Here is a 16,945-nt window from a genome sequence, read left to right as displayed (position 1 = left end):
AGAATTTTCCCAGCAACAGAGAGTTGGGAAATGCTAGGACAACCTGTGATAATCACCGCAGCATCTTATCTTTATAAAGCAGTGGTTCTCAGCCCACGGGCCACTTGTGGCCCAATCAGTACATAACTGTGGCCCATGTGACATCCTCAGGGCCATACAGGTAGTATATATATTGTGTGGATGAGGTCCATGCTGCATATGCAACCTACAATGGTAAATAGGTTGAGAACTACTGCTATAGAGGTAGACAATGCTGGCATCCTTGAAATCCTCTAGTACTGACTTTTGCTCTCAGATAATGCAGAAGAGCAATGTGAGGTCCCTTGTAGTATGGTAGCTACCCTGCTTATAGATCTCTGCTGGAATGTCATCCATTCCAAGTGTTTTTCCTTGTGACATGTGCTTGATTGCTGTTATGGTCTCATATAAGGTAGAGGCTAGTGCAAGTTCTTTTAGCGGATGTTCTGGAAGAGCATCAATTACTTCCTCAGAAATACTGGAAGGGTGATTAGGAAGCGAACTGAAATGTTCCGTCTACTGGTCAAGTATATCCTTTTTGTCCTTTGAGAGTCAATTGCTGTCCATTGTCATTATGCGTGCAGGGGTTATCCAGCACTTGGGGCCATACACAGCACAGAGTCCAGCAAAAAAGCTTGTACTTATAATGTAGATATCTTAAATGTACCAATGTTTTTTCTGTTTGTAGAGCAGTAGTGGGAATATGGCCTCTTCAGATTTGGAAGATTTATGCTCTCACATCAACACAAAGATTTTGACTATCAAAAAGACTCTTCAGTTAAGAAACATGGGTAAGAAAGCTCAGTAGGTGTTTTTTTATTCATGGGAGTGTATCTGGGTATGTGGATTATATTTAGTAAAGGATTTTCCATCAAGTATTGAAGATCTAAATGCTCATCTCAAAATGCTATTTTATTATTACTTATGTACAACTGTGGGATAACTTTTGTTGATGCTGATCTTACTATAGCTGTGTCCTCTTTTGGAAATGTATTATGTAAATCTGAGGAAGCCAACCAAGAATTCAGTGTTTGTGAAACATGCCAGTCTACTTTACCTACCTGAAGGAGCTGGGGCTCTCTGAGTAGAGGAGAGGAACTTAACAGACATGGAGGACAACCAGAAAAGTCAGGGACAAGAGTGTGGGATCAAAGGAACAATAACAAGGAACTAGAGGGGATACCAAACAGAACCTGGGGAAATGAATGGTTCTAGTTTGACAGCATTTTAGACTGATGGTTTATTCACGGAACAGATACAGCATGGCCAGTGGCACAGTAAGCTTTCCCATACTTCCCCCACCTAAAATTACCTGTAGGCATAAAAGAGTAGGTTATTGTCTGCGCATAAGTCCTTGGCTGCTCTCTCTAACTGCTTACAAAAGGGGCAGTTCTAGTGCTGTGGGTTTTTTTTTTAAATGTTAATGCTGCATATGGTTACAGAAAGCAAAAAACAAAAAACAACCCAGCATCCTTAAACAGTACAGGTATCTGGATAGAAATCTGACCTCTGTCTGTTAAACTAGTTTTTCCACCATCCTAGATGTTAGAGGTGAGGTGAAATGTGGCCATGAAGTGATCATTAGAAACTATAGTGAAAGCAGTTTCAGTGGAGTGGAGACATCAGAGGCAAGAGGGTGGTGCATGGAGTTGGAGTAGAGGAATTCAAGGCAATGGTTATAGACAGTACATTCACTGAATTCAGAGATAAAGAGTAGAAGATAGTCTGGGCATCATCTGTAGAAATAGGAAGGATCCAGCATCCGTTATCTTTTAGGAGCGGGAGGCCTTAGCTTGTCTATCATGTGAGGGGAAGGAACCTGTGGGAGTTAGAGGCTGAGAGAGGTGAGGGAGGGCTGAAGAGTGGGGACAAGGAAAGTCTCTCATAGAACCTTATTTTTTTAGTGTGAGAGTGCAATACTTTAATTCTTCAGTACCGCAGAATTGGTCGTGAGTCAAAGTTTAGCAGAATGCTTTCTACCTCCAAGCTGGAACAGAAAGGCCTTGAAGATGTTCGTCAATAGGAGATGAAAATGCTTCTAGCCCTTTTCTTTTTTTCCAGGCAAAATCTACCAAAATAAGTAGCTATATTTAGGAATATCAGCCATTTATTAATTGATAAATTTGTATCTCACTAGTTGACTTTTTTCTATATGTAAATAGTTACATTACAGTTGGAGTGGTAGTACTGCCTATTATTAAGGTTGCCCATTACTTCCCATAATAAAACCCTGTTTTCAGTTGCTGACAACTTTGTGAAGCTTTAACTGTTTGGGCTTAAATTTTTCATGTGTGGTGTCTGCCTCAAGCTGAAATTTTTAGGACAATTTGCAGATGAAAATATTTCAGCTATATCTGAGAACAAGGCTAGGGGAAAATACCTTGTTTTCCCATGTTCAAATGCTCTTTAGACCAACTTTTCTTTGAACAGCTCTAGTGCCCCCCTTGCTCTGGAGCAGGGGGACAGCCTTTGTGGCAGGGATGTGTCTTTTGCTGTCCCCATGAAAATATGCCCAAATTTGGCCAAATTCTAAGCCTTTGATAAATCACAGTTTGCCTGTGCTCCGTGGTGACTTATTCAATTGTAGCAGTCAAATCTCTGAAGAAGCTATGTTCACTAAGCATGTTCAGGACTCTTACAGCTCCAAGTACTGATCAGACCACACATGTGCCATTCCCACAGAGCAAGTGAGCATGCTTCATTCCCTCACAACTCCTACATGAGACCAAATTGCATGTGTCAGCCCTACAGTGTAACTGAGCATGCTCTAGCCCAGGGGTGCAGGGGCCAAGCCAAATGTTCCCTGTAGTGGCTGGGATGGAGCTGGACACTAAAAGTCAGAACAGGGAGCCTGTCTTTCTTCTGTTCTCAAGGACTGCCCTTCAGGCACACAGACAGTCTGGAGGAGGGAGTGGTCTGATTTTTAGCTTGAACATTTCAGAATTACAAACAACCTCCATTCATAAGGTGTTTGTAACTGAGATTCTACTGTATGTGATCATCTGATTATAGACTGAACTATAATGGATATGCACAAGGGGGGCCAAATTCAGGTTGCTCAGGCAACCTTAATTCTGCTATTTCATAACCTTTGAGTGCTTGACTTTGCAAGTTTAGTAATGTTCTTTTAACAAAGATAGGGGTGTGTGTGTGTGTGTGTGTGTGTGTGAGAGAGAGAGTGAGAGAGAGAGTGAGAGAGAGAGAGAGAGAGAGAGAGAGAGAGATGGTTGATTTGCAGTGCTTTTTACTGTTTTGCTGAGATCTAACTCATTCTATTTCCAGCTCTCATCCGCCTTGCTGGGATGGCACTGAGCACTTTAACCCACAGAATAATGACCCCTGTTCAAAGAGAACAGTGCCTTCCATTCTTTGCCAGAAGGTTGAGAACTATGATGTGGAGTTTCAGGGAGTAGGGAAGGAATTCAGAAAATGTTTGGTGGTAGAGATGGGAGATGTGTGAAGCAGGCACTTGTGGGGTGTGTGTGTGTGTTTTGTTTTGTTTTGTTTTTTGTTCAATTTTGAGCTTGCACTCTCTCTCTTTCTCTGTCTGACAGGTCAGGAGCCATCCTTGAAATCTGTGCTCTGTAAAATAGGGCATGAAATGTTTCTCCTCAATGATCTCCTGAATAAAATGGAAATAGAAGTTGAGCATCAAGAAAAACTAAAGAATTCGCTCAAGGTAATCTTTTATTTTGTTCTGCTTGTAGCATCCTAATATAAAAATGGGAAGCTTTAAAGGAATCTCTCAGACCTATCCAGAATGGTTCCTTTCTAGGTCATTAGGTGGTATGTCTCTGAGCTATGAGAATGTTATAGTAAGTGAGTTGAGCAGAGAAGTATAATGCATTCATTGCAACATCAAAATATTGATCATGGTTGTTTTTGCATTTTGGGACTGAACCAATGGGCTTTGTGTCAGGCCTTTTTCCCCTCATCAGATTGGAAATATTGCCTATGAAATGGACTCTTCTTTCTTCCTGGCAGAGCTAGCCTCATGTAGTCTTATTCTCCTGCAGAAGAAATCCGCACCAGAGCTGAAATGTGTCTCCATAATTGTCCATCTTATCTGCTCAAACCGTTAGTGAAGCCAGGATTTCTGAAGCCAGCGGGGCAAGTTGTGTGCTCATTTGTATGTCATTGCCCAGAATATTCTTTCATTTTACAACTATTTTCTAGCACTGTTATCTGCGCTGTGACAATGAAATGATTTGTATACACTGGTCCTACAATGCATACATTTGTATTCACTTGTATGTGATTACTCCCATGACTTTAATTTATTGCTCTGATTACGTATTTCCTCTGAGTATAGTTCTATTATGAAAATACTGTCACATTCAGTTTTCTTAAATTTCAGTGATAGTCCCACTTAATTACAGGAGAATTACAAGGAAATGGTGAAATCATGTAAGGGGGAAAAAAAAAACTTTAGGCTGTGAAGAGACAATGGTAGCCTGACACCAAATCAGCACCAGATAGTAATGTAAAATAGATCTATTGTGTAAAACTTCTGTACCATCCTGTCATTCTCCCCCATGCCCTGAGATTGGTTTAGTAAGTCTGGCAACCCTTGGGTATCCTGTCATGTCAATCAAATTATTGAAACTGAAATCTTATTTACAAGAGTTACTGGTGGGAATATGATTCTCTAGAAGCAATTAGTTGCTGTGGAAATAATGATGTCACACAAAATTATAACTTCAGGTTGAGGGATAAAGAGCAGGAAGAGCCAAAGCTTCAGAAACAAAGCTCCTGTTTGCATAAAACTGTCCTTAGTAATAAAAAATCAGGAACAACAATGAAATTATGACGAACAAGCAGAATTGATTCTAAATGTTCAGAGCTGTCAGTCTTGCGGTGTGACCTCACTGGTGCCCTCACCTCAGAAGTTTGGCTTCTTTTGCATGCTAATAAGAAGTCTTGGAGTGCCTTCCTTGACTCTTAATTGCAGCCAGCTTTATTCTTCCTGTTTTCTCCCCCTGGCTAGTGGCAAGCAGAGTTTTATTCACTACAGTGGTCACCTTTTTAGGTTTTTCCCCCTCTGTCTCTGGATCACTCTTAGCTTCTCTGGCTCAAGTTATTTAGAATGAAAAGTAGTTGAATTTCTAGGCTTCACTGATTGCTTATGGGGAGTTAAGAGTGAGGGTCTATGGTGAACAAACAGCAAAGTTCATTAATCACATTAAGGCATATTCGTTAAGGGTCATTCTCACATCATCTGGGTAGTAAACAGAACCATTTCCATTGCATCATTTTCAGTAACTTCAAACTATTGAAAGAGTCAAATATCCTTCATTTCAGGAGATGCAGGAGTCTTTTGAGAGGGACTATAATGAAGCACAGCACCTCTGTGAAAATATTCCTCCCCATCTGCCCAAAGCAATCGCAAAGTGGTATGTATTACTCACATTGCCAGTGTCACCAGGAAATCTGCCTATGTAAAAATCTGTATATCTCTGCTCCTAGTACTAGATATTAACTGCAAATCTTTGGGACTCAGTCAAGTTCTATATATTAGTAGCATTCCTGTTAAGTAGATCTAGAGTGCTAAAGCTTCTTACCACATACTGTATTTTGTGCAGAGCAGCAGAGTTGGGGCGGTGGTCAAAGCAAAGGGCATGATGGAGGGAATGTTGCAAGAGATGGAACAGAGTCCAGACAGTGGTGGGAAGTCTGAGCAGTTGGGAGTGAGGAATGTAGGGGATTGTTGTCGCAGTGCAAGGAAAAGTGGAGTCGTAAGGAAGGGGTCAGAGACCCTCTCTTCTAAAAATGTCTGCACTGACTTAATTTAGGTTTTATCACTGTTCCTGCATCCTCTCTCCAGTTCCTCAGCCTGTGGGTCCTATGGTGACATCTGTCTCTCCATGGAGAGGAAGTCTGAGAAGGGAGAACTGGGCTATGAGGGACAGGCATAGACACGGGAGACAGGGTGATACAGGAACAGTGGAGGTGTTCACATTCTGTTGCAAGGGTAATCATTACCAGGGAGCCAGAGGAAGTGGTGGGGAAGAGCTGGGCTGTGGTACATGGGCATATTGATAAATTATTATTTAAAAACAAAACAAAAACAAGGAAATGAAATACCCCCAAACTTTGTTACCGCAGTTTTAAGGTTGCCCAGTTCTGCATCATGAACAGGGAGAGTGGCTAATTTTAAACCTCTGAAAACCACCCCGGCAATGCAACCTTAACTCGATCCTTTTTTAAGAGATGCCCCAACACACCAGTAGCACAAATACTAGCACTCTAACCTAACAGATGATACAGAACATTTTGGGGACAGAGCATATGAGTTGCATCCTGCAAATCTGCAGATATCCACGGACCATGTTCGCAGATAGCAGATCAGATGCAGATACAAATTTTATATCCGCGCAAGGCTCTACATATGAGCACTGTAGAGCAAAGTCTAACATCTTCTCTTTGCTCAGGCAAAACTCAGGTTTAGATCAGATGTAGTGAACAGATGTAGTCTCCCTTTGGGGAGACTACAACCCTTGAACCTGCTCCGCACAAACTACTCCAGACTTGTTAAATGTTTCTACCCCTTCAGCCTTGCCCCGCAGATTCCGTCTGAGACATTGCCTTCACTTACCTCTCACTAAGCTTCAAAGACCACTATCATGTATGCCACCATACTGCTGACAATCCTTATGACAAGAACATATTCTTGTACACTTCTTCTGACACAGCCTACGAAATCCAGCACTGAAATGGGGCATACTTGATTCCACAAGTTGCACATGCATATCTCATTATATCATGGTCACAGCTCTGCAAAGCTGCTCCAGCCAATCATTCCACCACTCAATAAAGTCACACCCAGTGAAGCTGGAGTCCATGCAGACAAATGTTGCAGTTCAAATCTGATGAACACAGTGCAAACAATGGCATTTTCTTTTAGTCAATCACATCTACTTATTAAGTTATAGAGTAAGGCCAGAAGGCACCATTAGATCATCTGTCTGACCTTTGGTATAACACAGTCCATAGAATTTCATCCAATTACTCCTGTATTGAGCCTGTCTTTGATTAAAATGTATCTTCCAGAAAAGCATCCAGTCTTGATTTGAAGAGCTCCAGAGGTGGCGAGTCCATCAGTTCACTTGGTAGTCTAACCTTTGCACCATCTTTATTGAACCATTCCCAGTGGCTATTGCCAGCTCCATGAGGCAGGATTAAGATTGTGTTGCCTTAACTTGGTGTTTCCTGGTTTCCAGAGGTTTAAGTTTAGCCATTGTCTACATTCTGGAAGGGCAAAAAGCAGACCTAGGCAAACTTAACTCTGTATAAACAAAGTTTTTGAGCATTTAATTGTTGTTTCAGCAGGTGACACTAATCCCCCTTGGTCAGTCTGAACTAATACTCTAACAGGTGTGACAAAGTTCCTCCTTTACCTTGGTGGGTCCTGCGCTTATTGGCGGATTTGCTCACCTCAGTGATCTTCCCCTCTGGTAGAACCCACAGTCTGGGTCAACTCCTCCTGTGTCTGATCAGGAGTTGCGAGGTTTGGGGGGAACCCGGGCCCGCCCTCTACTCCGGGTTCCAGCTCAGGGCCCTGTGGATTGCAGCTGTCTAGAGTGCCTCCTGTAACAGCTGCCTGACAGCTGCAACTCCCTGGGCTACTTCCCCATGGCCTCCTCCAAACACCTTCTGTATCCTCACCACAGGACCTTCCTCCTGGTGTCTGATAATGCTTGATTGTCTGATAATTCCTCAGTCCTCCGGTAGCACACCCTCTCAGTCTCAGCTCCTTGTGCCTCTTGTTCCCAGCTCCTCACATGCGCTTCCTCTCCTCTTGGCTCCTCCCCGCCTGACTGGAGTGAGCTCCTTTTTAAACCCAGGTGTCCTGATTAGCCTGCCTTGATTGGCTGCAGGTGTTCTAATCAATGTAGCTATCTCCACCGTCTTCTAGAAAGATTTTAATTGGCCCCAGGTGCCTTGATTAACCTGGAGCAACTGCCATTTGGTTACCATGGTACTAGGGATTTGTTTAGCCTTTGGCTAACATACCTGTTCCTCAGTACTTTATTGTCGCCATCTGGCCTTGCCCCATCACATAGGTTATCTTTGTGGTGGGGCACTGTACTGGTGGAGATGCCTTCTTTTAAATGAGACATCAAACCAAGATCATCAGCTGCACTGATATTACACTCTTATACTACTGTCAAGACACAATTATAGCGTGCGGTAACTTACCCACTGTCTCATACTGTTAGCCCAGTGACCAAAATTGCAAGTCAGTCTTTCATTATGTAACACTTCAACTTTATTTTAATGATTTTTGTACATTTACTTGGCAACTTTCCTCCCACAGAATGCCATAGCACTTAGCAAACAATACATAAATCAGTGAAATACATCCTTCTCTTCATATTGCTGCCCAGAATGTGTAGAGCAGAGGCAGCCAAGTGACTGGCATACAGTACAACATTGGGGAGAAGGGAAACAGATTTTACCTAAGGATATTGATCTGAGGAGCTTGGTGAGCAGATTTTTTAAAAAGTACCATGGGTTTGGTAAAGTTCACTCAAAGTAGAAAAGATTGGCTTTTCCGATCCCATCTAGGAGAACTACGCTGCAGACTCCATGAGGTTCAGTTTATTTGCATCACAGGATAAACAGATGAGTCAGCCTTACCAAGTTTTGAACTTGTGTTTCAAAGGGGTCTGATGATGAGACCAATAAGTGCATAACATGGCTCACGTTTTTGAGCCACAAGCAAATGGTGAAAAGTAAAGCCTCTCACGTTCTGTGGAATACTGTGGTATATTGAACTTGTAACTAAGCCTGGTAACCGTCTCTCTCTAATTGAAAAATGAAGAGGTATACTGAATAGTCAATTAAAGTACATATAGCAAATGACAGGACAAAATTACCACAATCATTCCCATACAGCATGGGAATAATCTAATGCTGTGAAAAGGAATTGTAGATTTATGTGAGTAGAGATCTTGTAACTTGTTGGTATGTTCATAACTATGGATTATCAGCTATTTTTATACTTAATTTTCATTCATTTTACAGCACTGTGGGACTAACTGTGAAGTCTGAAGAACAATGTAAAGCTGCAGAACCTGAATGTGTAAAGAAACCCACAAAAGAGCCAAAATTTATTAAAGAAGCCCCTTTAATAACGGCACAGGAATTTGAAGGTGTTCCTGCGTAAGTAAGCAAGAGTTTTCCTCGATGATGTCAGGTACAAATGGGAGCCAAATTTAGGTTTTGGAAAAATTAGCTTTTACAAAATCAATGGCTGACCGGAATGTTTTATGAAATGTTTTAAGATTCCAGTGGAAATGGTGTTTACCCCAATCAGCACAATGCTGCAGTATTTGAGAATCATAAATGATATTGATTAGTAAGTAGAATTTGGTCAAAACTTTTCACACAGTTTTTTTGCTTAAAAAAGGCTTTTTTCCAAAAATTAGACTTACAGTAATGTCAACACTATTTCATAAAAAATTCTGTTTTTGTGAAACATTCCATCACACTTTTAATCTAAAATTGTATGAAAATTGTGTTGAAATTCATTATAGAAATTCTTTGGGCTTGTTTAGTCAAGCAGTTAGTGCACTGCAGGCTGGGATGTAAATCTACAGTGCATTAGCATGCTATGTATTAGCTGTCCACGTGAACCTGCTACCTACCGTGCACTAAAAGTTTCTGAGTGTGCTTTGATCCGCTCTGCTTTGAAACAGGATTAGCTTAGCGAGCACTAGGAACTGTTAGTGCACAGAAGCATGGTCCACATGGACAGCTAGTATGTGGCATGATAATGCACTGTAGATTTACAACCCAGCTTGCTGTACTCTAACTATGTGATTAGACAAGCCCCTTGTTTCTTAAAAAAAATGGTTTCAGTAGGAAAACTCAGTTCACATTTAAGTGTCTTCTGCATACTCCTATTTGTGGTTTCAAGGAGCTTGCACTATGAGCTTTCAAAATCTTCTGGTGAGCAGCATCAATTGGGGCCACTCACTCCTCCTTTACTGATCCTTTACAGATCATTCCAAATTTATAAAATGGGGAGTAGCCCCAAATGCCTTTCAGTTCCTTCTAGACATCAGTGGTAGAGAGAGTGTAGATCACACTAGGTATCCTTAACTCTTACATAGTTGTTTTTCCTGCAGTCCATTGGAGGCTATTTTTGTTTTATCATTAGATTGTCTCAGAGAAGCTGATTGACAGAGACAAGAGAGATATCCATACAGCATGGGAATAATCTAATGCTGTGAAAGCAGAAAGGTCATTTCACATCCCTGCTCTCCAGGGAAGCTCTTTAGACCTAGTCAAGTGAGTCTAGCACTGTAAATTCAGATTCTGCTTGGCATAGGTGGCAATGAAGTCCCAGCATCTGTCCTGGTTGAGTAAGTTTGCACCAGAAAGGCACTTCTTGACTCCAGAGAGCCACTGGCCAAAGTGGTCCTAGCAACCAGATCCATTTGGGTTGATAGGAGTCCAATACTGAGGTCCTAGCACCAAGTACTCTGTGGAACTGCTTGCCAAAAGTGATTCTGTGTCCACCTTGTGCTGTACAGAGGTCCCTGGATCCACCTGGGTCAACTGAATTTGGTAGCAAGGATCCAGCACTGTTATCTCTGGAAAACCAACTTGGTTTTGTGAGCTACATAAGCAGATGAAACTTCCTGGATCTGCCAATTCAACCAAGACAAGTGCTGAGGGTCAGATCAGGCAAAGTGGCATTGAGGTCTCCAGATCCATCTGAGCTGACCAAGTCCAGTGCTGAGGACTTGGCACCATTGATTGTGCTTAATATAAGCATCACTGTAGCTTTTGGATTCCTTTGTGTCAGGTAGGGTTCTGTACAGTTACTTTTTAAGAACCATCTGCTAAAGTGGTTCTATGGCGCTGATACAAGTAGCACCAAATGTTTTTGGTAAATAATGATTAAGAAAATGAAAAATTTCAATTTAAAAGCTCCATGACAGTTTGGCAGAAAAGAGTCTATTTCAAACCACGCAAAACAGAAACAACTCTGAAATTTTTTGTGAAACAGTTTTTCTGATTTTCCACCCTTTTCTACTGGTAATTTATTATAAAATAAAAGGGAAACTGACTATTTGGGTTTTGTTGTCCCAGAGGAAAGAAATAAAAAAACCCTCCAGATAGAGAAATTAATTTGATGAAAATTCAGTTATGATAATGTGTTTTAATACGCATATAGAAGCTTTTCTGCGGTAGTATTTTTTTTTTTTTTTTTACCTAACTGTCACTATTAATCCTTTCTTTGGCAAATTAAAATTGGTTTTGATCTTGAGGCTTGGTTCCAATGACTGCAAAGTTTCCCTGAGGCCACATGATTTTGCTAAAGCATTTTTCAAAATAACATCACACAATGGTTCTTTACTTTGTGGAGGGATACTGCTGGGGAGCTGCAGGGTTATTTTCACATCTGAACTCTGGAATGTAGCCCAATCCTGAACAGTCTGTGAAAGACTTTTTCCACTCATCTGCATCCAAAAGACCTAGTTCTGAACTTGGAACCATTGTTCTTCTGTTAAGTGCAAGAAAGGCTGTTTGTGCAGTGTTAGTGCTGAGAACTGGCTGCTGTTTTTCCTAATCTTCAGATATTACTCTTGGTTACCCATGTAGCTTCTGCTTAAAATGCATCATTCTCATGTTTCCGGTTTTTGGTCTTGGTAATGGAATACCTGGTTACTAGACACGTGGGCTAGCGTAGGACTGGGAATCAGAACCTCTTAAATTACAAGGCCGTCTCTGACTGACACTCTCTCTCTCTCTCACTTTTAGTGGCCTAGGGCAAAAGATCTAAGGATAATGAGTCTGCAGAGAGGGAAAATACAGTGTTTGTACCTTTTTCCCTCCCACTACATTGATGCATAAAGAAAGCCAGAAAGTTTATTCATTTGTTTAAATTTCAGGTATTTTAAGTCTTGTGTTCCTGTCCTTTGCTGCAAGATTTTTGGGGAGCCTCGAATTTATGGGTTGTGAGTTGTCTCAACCCTAAATTGAAGAAGTGGGGGTGCTAAATTATTAAGAAAGTTCTTTGTCTAGATTTAAAAAAAAAAAAAAAAAGCACAGACCCAATAATTTTCCTTGGCAGCTCACCACTAACCTTTGAGGTTATAAAATGGGGTTAATAAATCTGCACCTAATTGGGGCAGGGTGAAGATTAATTAGGTGAAGATGATTATAAAGTGTTTTGAAGAGGGAAAGAGCTGAATAAATGCAGTTCTGTTCACCGTTGGTCGGGCAGAAAGTGTTTATGTATGTTTCTAAAATACTGTATGCATTTATAGTCCAATACAAATCTTTGATAATATTAATAGAAATATTTTTATTGATAGGCTTGGTAGAATTCAATTTTTATAATAAATTTGATGGAAAATATCAATGTTTTTAAACTTTTTATCTATTTTATCAATTAACATTTTCAGTTATGCAAAATTATGGGTTTTAAGAATTAAAAAATTTTTTTTTGTTGATTTCAATTTTCGAAGTTGCAAGAAATTTTGGAGGGGGGGCAGATAATTATTTAATGACTAGACACACATTCAAAAACTTAAAGCTTATAACAATTAAAACAGATTTTCAACATCATGTCAAAATATATAAAGTAAATATCTTTAAATCAAGCTGTAGTAAGGCCGGGGCCGAGGGGTTCGATAAGGGGCAGAGGGTCTCAGGGGTGGTCAGTGGCTTCCCCCCCCCCTGGGTCTGGGGGGAAGGAGGTGTGGAAGGGCACTTTTAGGGGCCCTGCAGTCCCAGAGTGGCCCAGGGAATTAGTGGGGTGCTGGGATCAGCCCCTTCCGCGTCCCCAGCCGTGTTGCTTGGGGGAGGAGGCTTGGGGGAAGGGATCCCCCTGCACTCACCAGCAGTGGCGGAAGCAGAACAACCTGGCCCCAGCCCGCTCCACTCCGCCAGCTCCCAGCCGCAGCGTCCCGCTTCCTGCCACAGGTGAGTATGGGGGGCGTCCTTTTCCCAACCTCCCGGCACGCACTGGCGGCGGGAAGTGGAGTAGCCTAGCCCCAGCCTGCTCCACTCTGCCAGCTCCCAGCTGTGGCACTCTGCTTCCTGCCGGAGCTGACTACAGGACCTTTCCCCAGCCGCCCCCAAGCAACACGGTTGGTGTCGGGGCAAGGAAAGCGAAATGGGCTGGGACCCATCACTCCGCTTCCCGCTGCAGGTGAGTACGGGCAGCATTTTTTCCCCAACCTCCCCTCAGTCACTGGCGGCGGGAAGCGGAGCACTGCGGCTGGGAGTTGGCGGAGTGGAGCGGACTGCAGCCTGGCTGCTCTGCTTCCCGCCGCTGCTGGTGAGTGCTTGTTAGGAGGTGGGTGGGGGGTAGATAGGGGTCAGAGCAGTCAGGGGACAGGGTGGAGCCCTGGGGGTGATTAGGGATGGGGTGTCTGGAGGAGGTGATCGGGGAACGGAGGAGAAAAGCAAGTTTGATATAATGCGGTCTCACTTATAACAGTGATATTTTTTGTCTCCCAAGGACCGCGTTATATTGAGGTAGAGGCGTATTATTGAGGGAAATATTTTTAGGTCAGTTTGTGTGTGTATGGTGAAATTCATGTTTACTGGCATTTACCAATACAAATCTAAACCTTCCAAGCCTGTTTATGTAGCACAACAGATGTGTACAATTCATGAGGAGTGATTTGGATCAATGTGAACAGTTCCTATTAATACAAAAACATTCTTCTCTGTTTGGTGGTTTTGTAATGTGAAGCTGGGGAAACCACCAAACTCACTATTTCACTTGGTACCTAATGATTTGGACTGAATCTCAGATGAGACCTATATGTAGTGAGCAGTCCCCTTCCCATGTGACTTTCAAAACACATGGTCACCTTTGAAGTGGAAGTTCATAGTTTGTCTTAACACTTTGCAATATCCATGTGTATATCAGGCTTTCCTGTATCCAGCCCTATTGTGTTCAAATGGTACTTTAAAGGGTAATAGACCAAATTAAATATCTCAGATGAATTTAAGCAGTTAAGTCTGCCCATGGTGGTGGTAAGAAATTTATAGACGCTAATCTGATACTGCAGCTTTATAGAATTTTAATGAATAACTTCTCTGTTAAATAGAAGTAGATGTCAGAGTGATTCAGGGTTCAAAGTCATATCACATCTTTCACTTGGGATAAAGTTTCCATCATCTCTATAGAATATTAGTGATCTGGAAAGAATACGATGGTGTTATGGTAATGATGGTGTTATGGTTACGTCTGAGATAATATTTTCATTTCAAATGTGTATTTGATCATTGTAACTTTCTCAGACTATTAAGCTTTTGATTTGAAATGTATTATGCTTGGCCTCAGCTCAGCGGGATGCATATGTGAATATGTGTTTATTGGTGGCATATGTGTTAGGATGAGACATTGAAATGTAGATATGTGTTTCATTTCCAAATAAAAATCACAGTGACCTCTCAATAAGGAATACTTTCAGGGCAGGAGGGCAGGGACTGGACGAAGAGGAGGCATGACTTTAATGCTGTATAACCCAGTGTCAATATCTATTATAGCTAAACCAGACTGTTCATTTATCAGTGAGAGGACATGTTTCTGACTGTTGTGTAGTGGACAGGAATGACCACATGACATACATACATACATATAAAAAACACCAAACCCTTGAATGAGGAATCTTTAACTGTGCCAGAGGTTTACGAGCACCAGGACTCCAAGAGGCCAGCTCTGTAGAGTTGTCCAGCTGTCATGGAGTTTAGTATGACTGCTGCCATACTTATAAAATAAATTTTGTGGCCGAACAAAATATTTATTGAATCTTGCTGACATCAGCTTACTTGCTATCACTCTACACTGCCCTGAAGCCCTATAGTCTTCTCTTTGTCTTAGAGGAACATAGGATGTTTCAAGGGTTACATGCTGAGGTCAGGGGGCACTGTGAGTGCTCAGTACATTTGAAATTAGACCACTTATTCGGGTGCTCAGTGTGGATGTAGCCTCAGCACTTAGCATACATTTTTTGTCCATTTAAATATATAGATATAGATATATATTGTGTGTGTACGTATACACACATGATTCAGGATATTCAAATGTAAGGGAGGCTTAACCAGCCTTTGTTCTTCTTTTCTGTGTGTGCATGCATTACAAGATCACACAGCATGGGAAGTAAATAATAAAATACTGTGAAACCTGTTTGAAGCAACCACTCAGAGGATTGCCTGTTGTAGATGGGCCTTGGTGCAAGTTTCACCTGTAATGGAAAGAAGCTGACTTTTTACTGTACCACTTCTTCAAGAAGACAGCATAACTAAATAGAATGTTTGTACTGTTGTGTTGAAATTACACATTTCCTGTACAGCCTTAAATAAACCTGCAAAATTCTGCATGTTGTGGGATCATGGAATGAAAGATCCAGTTGTATATACAGGGGGCAGACTTCAGGTTTATGATTCCTCTGCAGTTAAAATTTCAACCTTTATATTGCAGTTAATGTAAAACGAATATATGTCTGTATATTGCTTTCCTCTAAAGCTGTTTGACTATTTTTAATTTAGGCCTCTCAGAAGAAAACCATCATTTTTAAAAAATGTGACAGACACCTTAGCCAGAATGCCATTTAAACTGAACTCTCAAATTGTTTCAGTGAAATTCTGTGAATTAGTTTTGGGACACTGTATATCCTAATATGATATGTTTAGAAATATATTCTAATAAATACATTAAAGCCTGAATGCTTTCTTGCACTGAGAGACCCTCAGCTCAGAAGTGAGGGGATGTGGCATATTTACACAAACACTTAGTTTGGAGCAAGCTGGGGGTGAAAATCTACCTTGAATTAGTGTGCCGTGTTCTATGTGTCTGTGTGGGCCCTGCTGCTGCATGCTAAAAGTTCCCTAGTGTGCACTGATCTACTTCCATTTCAAAGCAAGTTAGATCACACCACACTAGCGAACTTTCGATGCATCTTAGCAGGGCCCAATCAGACACTTCAGGCTCGTTTGTGCTGCCTTGCAGGTCATACTACGGGGGTGTGAATAAATAGTGAGCACTAAAGTGCTGTGCTGTAGCTCCGCCGTGTGACACTGCAGGTGCAAACTGAAAGTTCCTAGTTCATGTTAACATAGTTCTTGTCAAACTGGTCTACATTAATGCGAACTAGAAACCTTTTAGTTTGCTCCCACAGCATCCACATAGGGGAGTTATAGTGCAGCACTGTTCGCATTGCTCTTCGTATCCTCATCGTCCAAACTGAGGGTCAGTGTGGACATAGCCCTAGTGTTTGGGTCGTGCAAGGTAGGTTTACACCTACAGTTGCTGCAAACTAAGTATTCCTAGAGGCTAGCAATCAGAGGGTTAATTAGAGGCCCGTGATTCTCTGAGCCAATCTGCCCCTGTTCTGTTATATGATAGAGTAGCTTAGTATCGGCTCTAATATACACCAACTGGAATGGTCCCCAGAGATTATGCTAGTAGAGGATTGCTGGTTCTGTGACGGCTGAGAGCTCCCACAGGCTGTGGGAATTATCAGCTGACAAGATCCAGCTGCTTTTCCAGCCCTGTTTATGTGGTGTTATGCAGGAGATATTTTTAGGGAACTAATTGTCATAGTATAATCTGCACCACCTTGATATTTTTAGAACAGCAGGTATCGAAGATATAGGATGCATTTGAGCACAGATATAAAGATATCTGGATCATTTAGAATATCTTCTTTCAAGGAGAAGTGTACGTGTAACGTTAAAACTTCTGGAATAGACTTCAAAGCTAGGTCAGGACACTTTTTCAGTTAAAGTAAAATCTCTCAATATACTTTAAATTCAAGACAGATTTAAATGGTTCCTTGACTTCTTTCCCAAGCTTCTTAGGGTTTGTGACATTTTTAGGTTCTTGTTATACATTATAAGTTCCCATTTTCAGAGCTTGGTAACCAAATAAAAAATATTTTCCGCTCTCAAA

General features: G+C 41.5%; 1 protein-coding gene across 6 annotated transcripts in view; it reads left to right on the top strand.

Moving 5' to 3' along the window:
• The window catches only part of SKA1 (spindle and kinetochore associated complex subunit 1), a 41,312-nt gene that overhangs the window by 12,253 nt on the left and 12,114 nt on the right, over nucleotides 1-16,945 (top strand). For 3 of the 6 annotated variants that reach the window (XM_030566675.1, XM_030566679.1, XM_030566678.1), the window contains exons 2-5: nucleotides 712-809; nucleotides 3,573-3,697; nucleotides 5,320-5,411; nucleotides 9,046-9,183. In XM_030566675.1, coding sequence (XP_030422535.1) covers nucleotides 712-809; nucleotides 3,573-3,697; nucleotides 5,320-5,411; nucleotides 9,046-9,183 — 453 coding nt within the window. Of the gene's footprint in view, nucleotides 1-706; nucleotides 810-3,572; nucleotides 3,698-4,034; nucleotides 4,148-5,319; nucleotides 5,412-9,045; nucleotides 9,184-16,945 lie in introns of those variants that run through there. The other 3 variants (XM_030566677.1, XM_030566676.1, XM_030566680.1) reach the window with 2 other exon arrangements.

The sequence above is a fragment of the Gopherus evgoodei genome, chromosome 6, assembly GCF_007399415.2.
Source record: "Gopherus evgoodei ecotype Sinaloan lineage chromosome 6, rGopEvg1_v1.p, whole genome shotgun sequence".
In the NCBI taxonomy this organism is placed as follows: Eukaryota; Metazoa; Chordata; order Testudines; family Testudinidae; genus Gopherus; species Gopherus evgoodei.
This window is presented reverse-complemented; position numbering and strand designations above follow the sequence as displayed.